The sequence below is a fragment of the Manis pentadactyla genome, chromosome X (genome assembly GCF_030020395.1).
Source record: "Manis pentadactyla isolate mManPen7 chromosome X, mManPen7.hap1, whole genome shotgun sequence".
Lineage (NCBI taxonomy): Eukaryota > Metazoa > Chordata > Mammalia > Pholidota > Manidae > Manis > Manis pentadactyla.
Window position 1 is genome coordinate 24755449 of NC_080038.1, and position 17669 is coordinate 24773117.

Genomic DNA, 17669 nt, shown 5'->3' on the forward strand with positions numbered 1-17669 from the left:
GGACTAACTGACTGACACTGGGTGCTGCTGTCCTCAATGTATCACCATCAGCATCCTATCACTTCTGATCCCCTAAGAATACCCTTCTTGTTATCCAACCCTTAAACATTGTTTTCATTAGTTATTTCAGTAGAATTTGGGAAGCAAAACTCAAGTTGTAATCCTGAAATAGGAGACTTCCACCCATGTGTGACCATTTGATTCATTGTCAAAGTATAGAGAGAGTGCAAGCTATTTCAATATGCTAGCCCAATTTTCCTCCAAGTCCAATGCCGTTTTGAAATGCCTATCATCTAAAGCAGACTATTCTCAGTGATTTAAAAGAAATCACAGTTGGGGGATGGGATTTAGAAATGGCCATAGATATTAGTGGTTCTCAATCAAGGGAACAGAACTAAGTGAAAACAGCCTTTGACCCCAAAAGAATAAATGAATAAATGAGAGTCAGATGAAAGCAAAGTGATGTGGAGTATACTTAAATAGCATTTGAGTGTATATCAATGATATCTTAATTTAAAAAATAGCATTTTGTTCCAGAACTACAATGCAAAACTGTAGCAAGCTGGGCTGCCTCATCTGACTTTTCCTGCACTCTAATAAATTTCTTACCACCAGATTGTCAACAGCACACCGACCACTGTTCTAGAGGCAGAACAAGTGAGATGGCTTGACTGCTCTGAAGAATCTCTAACTAGTCAATCAAAAATCTCACCCACATATTATATAACCTATTAAAACCTTTGAACCTCTATCATGAAACATCACCTGAGCGATGTCTGAGAAAAAGGCCAACAAGCTGAAGTCAAGTCGGGACGTCTTTGGAGGAATGCAGTTGGGCAACAAACACTTGGGAGTCCCACAACCAACAGTCCCCCAAACTTCTGTATGGAAAACTGAGCTGATCAATACCTAAAAGGAAGTTCTTATACAGATACATAATGTAGTTCTCCAAGATGTGGGGAATGATGAGGAAGAGGGGAATTGGAAAAATACCTCACACAGTGGTTTTAAGGTTAGCTTTGATGCTCTTTCTATGCATTACTTCACCGTAAGCTGTGGTCGAGGGTAACCAAATAGCTAACAAGGGAAAGTTTCCTAAAGATGTCCAACTGAGGGGGAGGGAAAATTTATATACATAATTATCAATTCAAGTATTCCATTTAGGCTCTAATTTACACATGCTTATTAAAAAATCAGACTGCTTGGGAAATACAACACTGGTTATTAGACAACTGATTTTGTGTGATATGGATATATGGTTGGAATTTACTTACAGTTGAATTACTATGATGTCTAGGATTTTTTCAAAATAATAGGGAGTGGGTAGATAAGAATACAGATGGAACAGATTGCTCATATAGGGATAATTTTGGAAGCTGAGTGAGTAATGAGTAAATATGTGGCATCACGATTCTTCTGTACTTGTGTATATGTTTGCAAATTTTCATGAATTAAAAAAATTTAGTGGAAATTACTGACTTCTTTAAATATGCTTAATCACTGAAAAGGATGTCTACTATTATTTATTTGTGGTGATTTCTGTATATAAATTGGGGAAGTTGATGACTACAGACCCTAGCAAGATGAGGGTTAGGCTGTCTGTGAGTATTTGCTTTTGAAAAAGTAGCTACAAAAAAGATATAAAGATTAAAAAAGATAATTAGTCATCATTTTGTAGAGTAACATACTGAAGTAGAATGAAAAAGGTAGGTTCCTAACATATTCTTTTATATAAAATTTGCTTATAGATAAAACTTACCCAATTTTTAAATTAGAGCAATGTACAGAATACCTGAAATCTAACATTACTTCATGTGCTGACAGAGGAACAGAAATGTGGTGAAAGATTAGGTTTCTGACACAGTATATATACTTCAGTCCAGAAATATGAGTTCTGGAACTAGGATTAGTATACGATAAACCATTTCTCACTACACAGAAAAGATGCAGAATATAGTGTTTGCTTTTAGTTTATTAATTTATTTTGCAGGAATCTTTGACTTTCCGAATATATACTGTTTGGAAGTACGATGCATGCATAGCTTTTTAAAATGCCTTTGTACAATTTCACCTCAAAATAATCTGATTCACAGCATACACAGAAATCTAAGAGACAAGGTATTTACAAGATTTAAAAGTTCTTGCTGTTGTTTTAATGAAGAAAATGATCAATTCTTTTACAGTAGGGAAATATGGACATTGGGTGTCATTATAAATAAGAATTCAGAATTGTTCAGTCTCAAAGCAACTTTTCATGGCTTTAGACACTAAAATTAATTCATTCTATTAATCTCTGAATGCCCAAGCCATGCAAAATCTATTTGTATTAAATATTTGGGGATGTGAATAATACAAAAAAAATGCATGTCTGGTGAATGTGAAAATGTCATTAGAACTTCCTTTTACAGTAAGAAAATACTGTTAATTCTTTCAAAAAATACAGTAGTGGCGCAACACAGACAGTGCCCAATTCTGACTTTTTAAAGTAACATTTCAATTGTCATTTTTCTTTCTCTACAGATATACAGACACACTGTAACATGGACTCATTCCAAGTCTGGACAATGATTACAATATTAAAATAAATCGATTTTAACTATAAAGGGACATCTTCACATTCCAGGATACGTCACTGATATTTTCAAAGGACAATTTTTCTATGTTCTTATAGTCTTACTTTCTGTTCATACTCTCTAAGACATTACAATTACCTTTAAAATTCTATATAGAATTGAGTTGCCACAGAAAGTTGGATATGAACCCTAGATAAGTGGGACAAAGTAATGACAAAATTTAAGCAAACATTGATTTCTTTCTTTTAATAATTAAAAGGTACTAAAATTGAGACCAGCTCCTTAAAAATTAAAACTGCTTATCACACTTCCCATTTCTTTCAGGGAAATAAGCAAACAAATTAGCAACACTTTCCCAACCATCATTAATCTTCTCTAAAACTACCTTTTTTACAATGTATTTCTTTTGTTTCTTTAAAACCTCCCTGCCTCTACACTCCCCCTAAAGAAGGTCACTATCAATTTTACAGGCCCGGACAGTTTCTGGTTCCTCTATTACCCCCATCAGCTTATAAGACCTACTCCAAAATTTAAGAGGCAATATACTTTAACAAAATGGCAAATGTGTTTTCTAAAAACCCAGTTTACAAAACAGTGAAATAACGTAAAAAATGTATAGTCAGATCTATGTGTCAGATACACCAGACTAGTCTTATTTTAAGAAAAAAAAACCTCTTCATTAGACCTAAGTGCACTAACTGATGCAAAGTGCTGAAGCACCTCAGTAGGCTGCCTGCCACTCACAGGCCAATTGTCTGTATAGTCCGACTGGGAGATCTTTTGGAAAGGCACCTTGAAAGTTGACTGAATTCTCGAACTGCTCATAGGCAACAAGTAATCTATATATGGGACATAGTTAAATACATCCAATTTTTCAATGTCAAATAACCTTGCTTATTTGAAAAACTGAGTACAGCCTATGTTGGCATATGAAAGTTGTGCACAACCAGAAATGAACATACACAAACATCATTCAAATCAATTTCTGATACCCCACCCTCTACATCTATCCAACAGACTGGTTTCTCACTTTTTTCCTGGCAGGTAAAAACAATGATGTGTAAGATTTATCACCAAAGGACTGGAACCATGCATCTACTGTATGATCACAGCTTAGTAACCTGGACATAAGTTCATGCAATAGTTTTAAAGTCATCTACGTGGTTTTAATGAAGCATCAAACTGTTTTCATACACGATACTTTCACTTTCAACCGACAAGTGCCAAGTCATTGCTCCCACTTTGGCATATCACTAAGAATACTGGTAAACCTGTAGCTAGAACACCAAGCAGTATATGTATGTATTTCCCCCTATTTGTTACTTAATACTAAGTGGGGTTGACCATACTAATAAGAGATATGAAACCATACAAAGGCACTGGCATATTGCAAAACAGGAGGACTGATGATGGACTGTTGCTGGAGACTAACAGCTACCAGTGTTACAAAGGCCTTTAAAGAATGCTGTTTTCAGGTCAATGCTTTTAAGCCCATCTGCTTTCTCACCATTATTTTCACAGTTTTGCCATAGTTGTATGAGAGATGTCCTATCAGTGTAATTACATACATGCTTAATTTGAGACAAGTGGGTATTTTTTAGGGAATTGTTCACATATGAAACAATGTTTTTGAAGTTGTAGATAAAAGTGTGAAATTATGATTTTGATGGAAAACTATGATGAGTGATTATGCCTTTGGTTTCATTATGCTATTAAGTGCAGCTTATTTTTTCCAGGTCTGCCAAGATTATTGTTAAAAAAAGAATACAATGATAGCTTGAGAGAGAGAGAGAGTGTGTGTGTGTGTGTAGGGGGGATACCTGGTGCGGTAGAGTGGACATTATATCTCCACTATAATAACCTCAGGTAAAAACCCTTTAGGATTAGAAAACCTACCAATTTTATTGCTGTTTATATTCACCCAAGTAATGGGAAGATTCCAAAATCGAATTCTGAGCTAGCAAGGTAAGTCAACAATGGTAGAGACCTTGATTAAATGGCCTATTAATTTTCCAGTGGTGTACCCTAGTAAGTCACATGACTTTATATTTCTTCAGTTATTCATGTCCTAAAGTTCTGGTTTCATGAATAAGGAGTGCTTTTGTTATCACGTGAACTACCTGAACAAACTCAGTATTATCTCTGAATATAGTATGTGAAATTTTAAAAGGTCTTAGTTTCAAAGTCCTTTGTATTTTCCCTTCTCTTAATCATATTTCTTGACTAGCATTCTCTCCATCCCCAAATAACGCAGTGTGCAAGTTTATGGTATTGGCCAACTGTAATTTCCCTTGCACTGGTTTATTAACGTATGTGCAAATCTTTACTGAATAGCTAATATTGATTTTTTTCAGCTAGGTTAGGATTATGGCACAAAATATTATCTGTCCTGTAAACATTATGAAATGATCACAAAATTGGAGAGAAAAAAATCAGGCCCTATGGACTGCAAACATTTCTTATAGAACCACAGCTGTGCTCAAGATTTCCAAATGGATTTTGGAATGGATTTACATTTGGCATACATTCACTGTGCTAGTGGCAAAGCGCAGTTATATGAGGTCATTCATAAACTCATACTTTGTAAGGACTTGTTATTTTTAAAACCAGTGGCCTAATAAAAGCATGCAGTAACTTAAAAAAATGTATCTATTATGTGGCATAATTAGGTCTTAGTCACCAGTGTTGATGTAGCTTGATGAATCACTGTACAAGCAAAAGGGATCTTATCACCTCTGATTGTACTTTCAAACAAAGGGCACAGTGTGCCTAATTCCTGACTGCTACAAATCACATTGTAAAACATCTTCTGTTTGAAATTACCCCTGAAAAAAGCAGCAATTACAAATACCCTTATTATTTTGCCCGTCCCGCCCCCACCCCCCGAAAAAAGAATCATATTCTGGATGCTTTTTCCTGTCCTCTTCAGGAGGAAGCAACCGGAAGAAGCATGGGGAGCCTTGGTTTTCCAGAGAGCTGTGACAAGGTAAGTGCTCTGGGAATTCACAGTTTGTTTGCATAAACTGTAACATGTCACACCATGATTCAAAGTTCTCCTTTATAAAATAAGGGCCTCTCAGCAGTAACTTTAACAACTGGGATTCCACAGAAGAGCTCTTGACTTCTCTGTGTACATTCTCTCAGGAGTGAACCCTTTCCCAGTTTCAAGTGCCCCTTTCTATCTCACTCTGCAAGAGTTAAGAAAGGAAAAAAGACCTCCCATTTTTCCTTTAGTCAGCACAAGAGGCTACAGTGTCATCCCTCCTCCCCACATGGAATCTGAAATAAAAAGGCTGGGCAAATGAACAGATTCCCAAGGTTTCCTTTTCTTTAAGTGGATGCTCGAAGTTTCACTCTCAACCTGGTGCAGACTCTTTGGAATTCAAGTGTACCGTGGCATCTCACACTGCTCACAGCGATTTAGTGCTGGGTGGTTCAGAAAGGTGCAGCTATCACAATTCCACGGAGCCCCTTCATAGTCTTCGTCTCGGGGTTGGGTCCGAGGACTCTGTTTTGAGCCAGTAAGATGCTCTGAGGAAGTTAGGATAAAAAAGGAAAAAAGAGAAAATAGATGGAATTTTTTTCCAAGTATAATCCAAACTGAAATTAAAAACTACCCCAAAAAAAGCAAGGAAGGAAGTTTCCTACCTTACTTGATGTGAAAGCCAATTAGAACACATAGCTACTGGTAATACATAACTGAACAGGAAGTTTATGATATACGTATTGTTACTTTGTTCAAACAATGTACTTCCTTGCTATGAGAAGATAGACGGTGCAGCAGAGATTAACTTTCTAATTCATCATCCACAGATAGTGGTTATGCTATATTCCGGCCCATCAAAAAGACAGAAATGTTATATAGCATGTTATGTTAATTTTGTATGTTCCCTAAGTTTTCTCTGACTTCAGCCTGCTGTGTGACTCCCGGACCTAGCCATAGCACCTGCCATACTGTACTGAACATGTGGTTTTCATGTGTGCTTCCTTCCGTGAGCCCTCCAGCTCTACAATATGCCGGTGTTTAATAACAACGGTTCATCAATGGCCATGACAGTTCATAACAGTTTTTCCCCAGAATGGTACAAAGAGAAAATGAAGACTCTACAATTTTTCATAAAACTAAATTCATTTAATATAAAATATCTTTTATTCTCAGATTCTTTCCTATGTTTTTGGCATTAAAATATCTACCTGGCAACGTAAAGTGCTGGCAACTTTATGTAGGTCCTCGGGATTTTATTAAAACAAAACAAAACTGTAACCTTACATTCCCCCTAGGTTGTTCTCTCTGGCCTTGTGCTCAAAAGGCTCTTTGGCTCTAGAGTTTTTTAGGAACAGTCCCTGCTGAAAGTGGGGTCAGTGACTAGAAGGCTAACAATCTCTGGATGGAATTCTCCCTGGAATCTGGAGCATAGTCAGAAGACTAGGAAAATCCACCTGTAGAACACTGGAAATCCTCACTGTGAACTGGAAATGACATTAACATCTAAGGTAAGCAGCCTTCCTAAGCAGGTAAGAAAAGAAACTGAGATCTGGGGAAGCTTTAATCAGTTTCATTTGGAGTTATGCTTATTGTCCATTGAAAATTAATGAGCTCACTTGTAGTTGATCAATTGTCTTTCATGATAAATGGCGGAACACTTACTCCAGTGGTAAAGAGAACTGAGTTTCAGACTGTAAACCTTCCTTACTGCAGGCATAATAAGCCAGGCCCAATGAGGAAGGTGAACTTAGCCTTACAGTAGAACAGAAAACCACTGGGTTCTTCAGCTATTCCTATAAGTATAAAAAGGAGATGATGGGCTTGTTTCTCTGGCCTCAACTGTTGCTTTTAACTGCAGACTATCACCCACCTTGTATCTCTGGGCTCATGACTCCAAAACATGTAGATTTAATAACTGTTTTCTTTTTTTGTCTCATATGGAGGAATAAAAAGTACATTTAACTGTTAGCGCCATGTCCAGAAAAGATCCTCTCGCATTTAGTAGTCTTTACCTTATAAAAAACAGAATCTGAACACTGTAAACAAAATCTTATCTTATTGCTGTTAGTTTTTAATGGCAGGCTCTAAAAACTCAATTTGTACTTTTCTAGGGTAGACAACTTTTATTTCATGAAACTTATCACAGAGTGAGACCATTTAAGATGTTAAACCCTTAAGCCATTACATTCCACCTTTCTATGCTAACTCCAAACAGAGCCTTCAATCTTAGGTTGTGGAAGTACAAATATTTAAAATAAAAAGGGTTTTCAAACTCCTCTTTTTTTCTAAACTACATAAATGGCTGAAAAGCCTCTTCTGACCTAACTAGTACAGGATACTGGGGACTTACTTCACTGTTGAGTACAGTAGGGGAGGAAAGAATTTTTTCCTCTACCCTTCTGAGTTCTTGGCTGAGACCCCCTTATAATAAAAGACAGACTAACAGGAGAAAAACAGAAGCTTAATAACACGTATACCTCATATAAACATACACCCAAGAAAACCAAGTAACTCCCTGAGATGGCCAAACCACCGCCTTAAACACCATCTTCAGTTAAAGACAAAAGAAAGATGTCTGGGGGTAGCTATGGGAGGGCGCCAGGCAAGTAAGGTTTGTTAGTTATATTTAAATCAGTGCCTTTCTCCACTGATAGTATTCTCTGGTGACTTTGAGTCTGTGACTTCAAGTCACAAGACTCTGGTACAGAGGCACTTACAAATGGAAACTGCCTTTATAAATGTAAATACCCCTTACCAGAAGGTAACATCTATTCTGTTTTCAGAGCTTCTCTTACATCTGCAGTTTTTCAAAATAATCCTATGCCAAAGAGGCATATTTTGGGGGTGGCATTTTCTGCTCCCCTTTGGTACCACAACAATTTAAGTTGGAAAAACTTACTCTGAAGTAACTTATCAACATATATGTTTAAAAGCTACCTAATTTAGAAGTTGGTAAGACACTGCTCATTTCATCATAGGGATGAACTGCTTAAATAGATAAATCTATTTAAAACCTGAAAGACCTTTTAAAGGTCTGTTTTCATTTGATTAACAGGTGTGAAATCTTTTTTTAATGGAATATTTAAAATGTTAAGATACTTCTACACAAGTAAGAACTGAAGTAGGTTTTTGCTTTAAGACTAATTATTTTTAAGTGGATTAATTTTAAAAGGGCAAATTTCCATAAAAATGACCATCCTCACAAATATCACAAAGCACAGCAAGTAGAATATATAAGACATACTGCTTAAAAGGATGCAATTAAAATCTTCAGAAATTCTCAATATTTTCTACACAGTTTTAAAGAAAATGAAAAATTCATAGAAAAGCTGTTATTTTTCCAATAATGGGAAATATGCCAATGGTAAAGGATGAAGGATTTCTTTTTTTAATTGCAGGAAGTATAATGTAGTTTCATGTTTGGTTTGTTCTTAGGTTGGGATCTTTCCATCTCAGTTACATGACCTTTTTTCTGTAGTAAGGGGAATTTAAGAAATATCAAGTAGAATACTTGCACAAACTCAAACATATACAGTGTTTTTAGAAATCTTATCTCAACTGAGTCCCAGGATAAAGTTCAAGAAGCATTAAAAAACTTCAGTGAGAAGTTATATAAAAAGTCCAGAGCTTCCAAGTTCTTTTGAAATTCTTTAGTTGGCCTTGCTTTCTAGTATCTTACAGCAACCTATCCAATACGGCTACTCTGAACTGCGATGTGCAGTAAGTGTAAAACATACACCAGTTTTCAAAGCTTTATTAAGAAATAAAGAATGTAAAGTATCTCAATAATTTTATACTGACTTCATACTGAAATGCCAGTCCTGTGTACTGGATTAACATATATTGATATTAATTTCACTTTTGTTTTACTTTAACATAGCTACTAGAAAATTTTATGTATGTGGCTCCAGTTCTATTTCTACTGGACAGCACAAGCTTACAAATTCGTTAGATTAATTTTTAAAGGAAAAAAAAGCCAGCCCTTACTCGGGGTGACTACATGGGTTAACACAGGTCTTTGGACACTTTGCACAAACTCTGGGCAAACGAGTACAAACCATCTGCAACTGCTGCCTGGGTATCGTGGACGTCCGCCTGTACTTTGGAGGTCACACTAATTCTTCGGGCCTTCCTCTCAATGGTGCAGGGATCTGACGAGTCTGTGTAAGAAGCAAAGGCCAGGAAGAAGGGATCAAGCCACTCATTTCAAGAGTGGACAGGCTCACCAGGACCTCTCACAAGACATGCACAGTTGAGTGTTTACCATTCCTGTTATTTCATGTGACCTGTAGCTCTCCTGTGAGGCCAAGTTCCATATTTACTGCTGCTTTGACAACCTATCCAGAGTAGAAAAACAACTTTTTCCAATCTCTCCAATTATTTGGAATAAATGCCTTATTTTATCAGTTTCCCACTTTCTAGTGGGTCAGGAGTGCAAACTCAGTGATAGCAATTAAATGTCAATGTGAAAACAAAATTTGGGAGATAAGCAACTCCCTGATTAAGCAGGTTATTAGAAAATTATGGGTTGAAAGTACACTATCTACATAAGGCTAACCAGAGAACCCACTTTCAATAATGGTTAACATTAAACTACAGCATTTTATAATTAAATAGCAAGAATAGCAGTACTTGAAAAATCAGAGCCAACTCAAAATACTATATACTGATAACATATGCTCCATAAATATATACAATTTTTAAATGTCATAAATTCCAATTACCTACATGTGCAAAATCCTAGTACGACACTTTGCAACATGGACTGCAGGCATCTCAATTTCTTGCTAGAATACTGTTTCTATTAATTTATCCATTACTATAGTGTAAGCAGTCCTTTCTATTAAGTAGAAATGAAAAATGAAAGACTTCATATTATTTGCCCTGAAGAACCAAAGATTGCCTTTTCTCATCAATTCTGAGCCCATAAGCAGTCCCCTAGTACAACCCATCTTTGGAAATCACTGTTCCAGAAGCCAAAGCATGGGGCTTAGGCATTTAAACCCTTTATTACCAGAGTAATCAAAAGCAGAGTAAATGGTCTCCTTAGGCTCCAAAGAAGAAGGTCAAGTTCTGTTTCATAGGCTTGTAAAGCATTTTTAGAGGGTCGCATACCTCCTCTCACAACAACCCTGTAAAATACACAAGCTGAGTATTTTGACTGATCACCTCTCTGGTACACAGTGGATCTGAACAAAGTCAGGTGGCCAGGACAACCCTGACCAGCTCTCAAGTCACGGGACAACCAAGGTCAGTGCTCTCCCCACTGAGTTACCCACAACAGGGCGGGGGGAACTCTGTGAACCAGTTGAGAAGCTTATATATATGCACACTGTATTGCATAATTACAAAGTCCACTCCAAAAAAGTTTCTCTGTTTCTTTCTCTCTCTCATTCTGTCCCTTTAATTATCACACTTATTATTCAGATAAATGTCTATATTCCACTTGGACTTATACTGTATATCTGTAATAAATCTAAGACATTTTATTCTAACCACTAAACCAATTTCTACCAGTTATTAACATTTTACTTGCTTCTTAAATTTAAATAAGTGGTACCACAAGATAACCTGCATTAAACTAGATACTTTTAGGAAAGGGTAATAAAGAGAATCTGCAAGTGCTTAAAAAATTGATGTCATAGAGAAAATCAAATAGCTTTTATAAATCTGTTGTGAAAAGGCTTCCCAAAGAATTACAGAATTTAATCAAGTTCTCTTGTTTCTAAGTTTTAATAGAAAAAGGTGAAAGGTTTAAAATCATGTGATAGTGCCATTTTGTTGTATATATTTTATAAAGCTCAATTAGATTTTTACAGTAAAAATTCATTTATAGTGAAGATTTATTTTAGATGGCTTTCTAGTCCACTTTTAATTAAAACTGTGCATGTACAGTATGAGCCTATCTGGGCTAGGAGTCATGTCTTACCTTTGTAGCATCAAGCACCTACCTACATAATCATCCACATACTGAGCACTTGACCCATATTAAAGAAATTGACTATAACTGGAATCCTGTTACAACTATGTCTAAGGGAGTATCCAATATCAGTTTCAGCAAATTCTATTAGAATTAAAAGTACCACAGAAAGGAGCTTTTTTAGTGTATGATGAATCTTGGTATTAATAGCATACTACGAGTGCAAGTCCTACACCATAACCAGCTGGGAAGTATACCAAACAGGAACCGCCCACCTCAAATACACAGTGTTGGTCTCAAAGACAGAAAGCAGGATAACCTATCTGCAACACTAATATCACTACTACTAGAAAACTCTTGAGTACATGGGGTCCTGGCAGCTTGACCCATCATATTGCCTCAAGAAATTGTCCTTTACTTCTTTGTGAATCATAAATATGAAATGTAAACAATGAAATACACAAACTTAAGTGTATCATTTGATGAGTTGTGACAAATGCATATGTACTTTGGATAATACAAATCCCTACCAAGACTCAGAACATTACTCCTCCCAAGTCCTTTCCCAGTTAACTTTCAACTCCCAGAAACAACCACTGATCTGATTTTTTGCCATAAATTAGCTTGTTCTAGAAATTCATATAAACAGAATCATACAGTATGTATCCTTTCGTATTTCATTTCATTCAGTACTATGTTGGTGAGATTCATCCATCTTGTATGTATCAGCAGTTTTATTGCTGAATAGTAGTCCATGGTATGAATATATCACATATCATTTATCCATTCACCTGTTGAGGGACACTCAGTTTATTTCCAGCTTTGGGTTATCTTGAATAAAAATGACACACATCTTCTAATACACATTATTTTGGGGACATACGCTTTATATTCTCTTGGATAAATTTTCAGAAGTGGAATTGATGGACTATAAGGCAGGTGAATGTTTGGTTTTATAAGAAATGGCCAGACCATTTTCCAAAATGGTTATACCATTTTATACTTTCACCAATAATGTTTAAGAGTTTTAATTGCTCTACATCCTAACGTTTCATATTATCAGTCTTTGGAATTTTGGCTGTTTGGGTGGATATGAGGTGGTATTTTAATTTTCATTTCCCTAATGTCTTCTATCTGCTCAAGTTCAGCATTTTCATGTACTTACTGGCCATTTATATATATATTCCTTTTTTAAGTGTCTGCTCAAATGTTTTGACCTTCTTTTTATTAAGTTGTCTTTTTATTTTCACATTATAGAAATCCTTTTATACATTCTAAATACCAGTTCTTTACCAGATGTTTTGCAAATATTTTCTCCCAGTCTGTGGCTGCCTTTTCACCTTTTTAATATTGTTGAATTTTAGTGAAGGCTAATTTATCAGTGCTATTTCTTTTCATTGCTTCCTGTGCCCTGTCTAAAATAATCTTTAGCTACACCAAGGTTGCAAAGGTATTCTAATATTTTGTTTTGGAAGCTTTATAGTTCTTAGGTGTGTATGACCTATCTCAAATTTTTGTGTACCATATGAGGTAAACATCAAAATTTGTTTTTTTCCATATGTATATCCAGTGCTTCCAACACTGGTTATTGTTGAAAAGACTTCCTGTTCCCCAGTGGTTCCTTGGTGCTTTTGTCAAAAACTGGTTGGCAGTGTGAGGGGTCTACCTCTGGACTCTCTATTCTATTCCACTTATCTGTATTTTTCTCCCTATACCAGTAGCACACTGTGATTACGGTAGCTTTTTAGTAAGGAAGCCCTGAAGCTGGTTAGCATGATTTCCAACCTCAATCTTCTTTTTCAAAATTGTTTTGGATAGTCTAAGGCTTCTGCATTTCCATATGAATTTCAGAATCAGCTTATTAATTTCTACCCTAAAAAAAGCCTGATGGAATTTCAACTGGTACTGCATCCTAACTACAAATCAATATGCGAAGAATAGGCATCTCAACAATATTGATTTAATCATGAACATGGTTTATTACTCTACTTAGGTTTACTTTCTTTTAGCAATGTTTTGTAATTCTTGACGTACATATCAAACTTATTCCTAAGTGTGTCATATTTTTTGATGGTGCTGTTAATTATGTTTGTAAGTTCATTTTCAAATTCTTTGCTAATATGTAAAAATAAGTTTCTGTACACTGACCTTGCATCCAAGACCTTGTTAAATCCACTCATGTCCTAACAGTTGTTTTTCAATATCTATAGATTATTTTTTGCAAGCAATCATATCATCTGGAATGGCTATTGAATTTTGTTGGATGCTTTTCCTGCATCTAGTGTAACAACCATAAGCTTTTTCTTCTTTACTTTGCTAATATTGCATTCCTGAGCTAATCCCAACTTGGTCATGATGTATTATGTTTTTAAATATTGTGAATATTTTATTCAGTATTTTTTTGCTTTTATGTTCATGAAGGATATTGATCTGTAATTTTTTTTCCTTTTTGTGGGATGGGTAGGTAATGTCTTTATCAGGTTTTAGAATCAGGGTTCTGCAGGCTCCATTTAAAAAGGGGTGGGAGGCTTTTCTTCCTCCTCCATACTCTTAAAAACTCTGAGTAAAAGTGGCCTTATTTCTTCCTTAAATGTTTCATAGAATTGACGTGCCCAGTGAAACCATCTGGGTCAGGAGTTTTCTTTGTGAGAAAATTTGACAATGGTTTCAATTTAATCGATATACAGCTATTAGTATTTCCTATTCCATCTTATTTCTAGTTCTGGTAGGTTACATTTTTCAAGAAATGTGTCCACTTCTAAGATGACAAGGTTATGGGCATAAAGATGTTCATCACATTTCCTCATTATTTTAATGGATAACCCATCTTTTACTTCTGATTTTGGTAGTTTGTGTTCCTTTTCTTTCCAGATCAGTCAACTTTAGAGTTTATCTTTCAAAGATCAAACTTTTGGTTTTAACTTTCTCTGTTGTTTCTGTTTTCTAGCTTATTGACTTAGCTTATCTTTCCTTTCTTCTACTTACTTTGTTCTTCAGAAATCTAGTTTCTAAAGGTGGAATCTCAGGTCATTTATTTTAGATTGTCATGTCTTATATGAGCATTTAAAGCTATAAATTTTCCTCTAAACACTGACTGTAAAGAATTTGGTCTTGCCCAAAGAGAGGTCTAGCTTTGTCCCCAACTCCTGGGAGATAACCTCTAAAATTGAAATTTCCCAAGCGATGACAATGCCTTTGTTATTTATGGTGGGCCCTCCGGACCATACCTGACAGTTTATGCTAAGGAGGTGACTCATAGTGAACAGATTAGCCATCAGCTTGGTCCCCTGTTTCCAGGTTAACAACTTTTCAATGCACTCCCTCAAACAGGGTGCTTCCTCTGGGACAGCCCTTGAATCAATTAACTGAAGTTTGTTGGGTTACCAGTAGGAAATGCTTCCTTAGTAGACAATCAGGCAAAATCAAGTTTAAAGACTCACATACTATTAACCTAAATGGTTAAAGTGATCAATGATATATACCTCAGTGACTTTCAGCTTGAAGCTGCATATAATGTTGCCACAGTACCAAATCTCGTACTCGGCAATCATCCACTAAGATTCTTCTTTGTACCAATTTTAGAAATCAATAGGCTATTTTAAATATAGATCAGATGAAATATCCATGGTAGTATTACAATAAAAAGAACAGATTCTGCATTGCAACCTATAAATGAAATAATTAAAACACTATACCAAGCTTAAGATACAGAAACCTGTTCAACTAAAATTTAAATAATTTAGGTCAGGTAACATTATTTAGATAGAATTTAGATATTTCCTGATTTAATAAGAGTGATAAAATTTTTAAATATTATACCCTTAGTGAAGAATGCCTTACCTTTAAAAAAAATTACCTATTCTATATGTCTTCGTGATCAACCTATTTTGAGTTGCTTAAAGCAAAAAGGATTAAGATATGAAATGCATAATTTAGCTAAGTCTTGAAAATTCTATTTATAAAACAATACAGGCTATTAACAAGAATGGGCAGAAGAAGTTAGTTTAAATTCAGTGACTTAACGTTTAAATTTAAATTAATTTTTAAGACACTGAAATGCCAATTAAGCATTGATACATAAAAATAAGGAGGACAGATCTGATAACTTTAACATTACATGGAAATGTAACAATTATACAAAAATGATTCCTGTAAATCTTGTTCATGGAGGATTTATTTTGTCTTTAGTGATAAAATACCTAATGTCAATCTAATTATTATGCTCACCTGTTGAGTACACAGGATTCTTTTGTGGCCTGCCAATGAAATAATCTTAGATCTACTCCAGATCAAACTTTCCTTTCTAACATAAGACCTTTAAAATTCTCATTTTATAAGAATTATCTTTTAGGATTATAGTTTTTCCAGCACTGCATACATTTATAATAATAACTAGATAATACACTGTTTCAACTAAAAAAAAACTGTATATTCCATTTGATTACCACTGACCATAATCCCAGGAGTTACTAATTTTCGTGCTTTTTAGAAATTAAGTTTGGGAGCACTTCATTTATTGCCACAGTAACATCAATATGGTAACCTTTTTTATGCTGAACAAGTTAATGAGTAGCTCTAATGGAAGTTTCTTTAGCTAAATATGTAAACTCCCAAAGAATTTTCATATTTATTTCTATGATCTTTGTGACATTTCCCTACTCACCTTTCTTAGATGACTTGGGTGGTACAACTGGGCCAGGTTCTATGTTGTCATAAAAGTTATTCATGGCTTTTGGATCAAAGTTTCCTATAAAGAAAATAAGATCGCCAGGCATTTAGGGCTTTTTCCCATTATTTGAACTTTTTGTTAAGGAAATAAAACATGTATGAGGGGAAACTGTTTCCCAGGGTTTTAAAATTCATATTATATTCATATTCCTCCCACTGAAATTGTTTTATCATTGTGAGAAAAGACCAAAGCAATCTACCACACCAGTGTCTAACTGTAAAGCTAATCTCTTCAGGCAGGATTAGGCATGTAGTGCATTTAGGGAGGGAAATGAAAAAGAGAAATGAAAGAGTAATCAAACTGTTTTCTCTGTTTTGATTTTAATGAACAAATCATGAGAAGATTTAAATAGCTGACTTTTATGTCTTTCATAATTTACCTTAAAATTTTATCCATTATAAATTCAACTATGGAAGCCAAATTTATAAACTTACAAAGATTAATCAAGTTGTATATCAGCAGCTCATGGATTACAATCATTAAGGGAAGGAGAATCTTAAATTCTGCCTACAGACTTATCAATAATAAAAGATATGGTGCCAATTTCAGAATAACAGAACCCCTGAGAATTTTGTCTTGCACCCAAATTTTTGTCTCTCTTAAAATGTTCACCCCCTGATCTAGTAGTGTCTATTTCAGCCTCACCTCCTGCCATGATTCCTCCAAGGTCACTTTTGATCCAGTGCCAAGTCTGAGTTCTAACTTTACTTCTGTGAATCTATCACTGTAATCTGCTTGCTCTGCACAATTCCAACTAAGCTTTATAACTGCACCCATGCTTATTTACAAATGATGCTGTATGGTATTAATAGTTCAAATATATTGGATCTCTTGACTTCTCAACCTCATTTTTTTTTTCCCAACAAAAAGTTTTCTCATCAAAACCGAGAGTAAAACTGCTTTTTGGGCTGATCTGACTCTAGTCTAAATGTCCCCAAAAATGTTTAGTTTCCTTCTCTTCTTACAAGTTTAGATTGGAAACTCACTATTATTTTTCCAGAGCAATGGAAGAGTATAATTTAGTATAAAATGAGTATATCTTGATCCTTTAGGAAAGGAGATTTAGAAATGCTTAAGAACCCAAAAGAGCTCTTTGTTGCCCAATGGAGACCAAAAACACAGCTCTTTGCTTATAAAACCTTAATAGTAGTTTCATTTGCAGGTCCTATTACAAATGCTTTTATCCATTTGGATATGCTATTTTAAGATAACTTTCTGAAAGTCCTACCTCAGCTCGTGAAAGCCACAATGCTACTAGATATATTAATTGGATCTTTTTTGTTTTAAGATGGTGCATATGAATTTATTCAATTACTTAAATCACAGCTGATATTCTAATTGCTAGATCCCATAAGGCATACTATAAATATCCTAACCAAATGTTTGAATGTTTCTTATTTTGCTTCAAAGAACACACAAGCAGAAAAAGATAAAATCTTCTGATATAGTAGCAATAGTTTG

The 17669-nt window shown here is 35.1% G+C and overlaps 1 protein-coding gene across 6 annotated transcripts in view; it reads right to left on the reverse strand.

Annotated features, from left to right (window-relative positions):
- Positions 1-1954: 1954 nt before the first annotated feature.
- Positions 1955-17669, reverse strand: part of TAB3 (TGF-beta activated kinase 1 (MAP3K7) binding protein 3) — a 73888-nt gene continuing 58173 nt past the window's right edge. For 5 of the 6 annotated variants that reach the window (XM_036917964.2, XM_036917960.2, XM_057496163.1 and 2 more), the window contains 3 exons: positions 16143-16226; positions 9618-9719; positions 1955-6104 (listed from right to left, as the gene is read on the reverse strand). In XM_036917964.2, coding sequence (XP_036773859.1) covers positions 5956-6104; positions 9618-9719; positions 16143-16226 — 335 coding nt within the window. In that variant the 3' untranslated portion in view covers positions 1955-5955. The remainder of the gene's footprint in view (positions 6105-9617; positions 9720-16142; positions 16227-17669) is intronic. The other variant, XM_057496164.1, reaches the window with a different exon arrangement.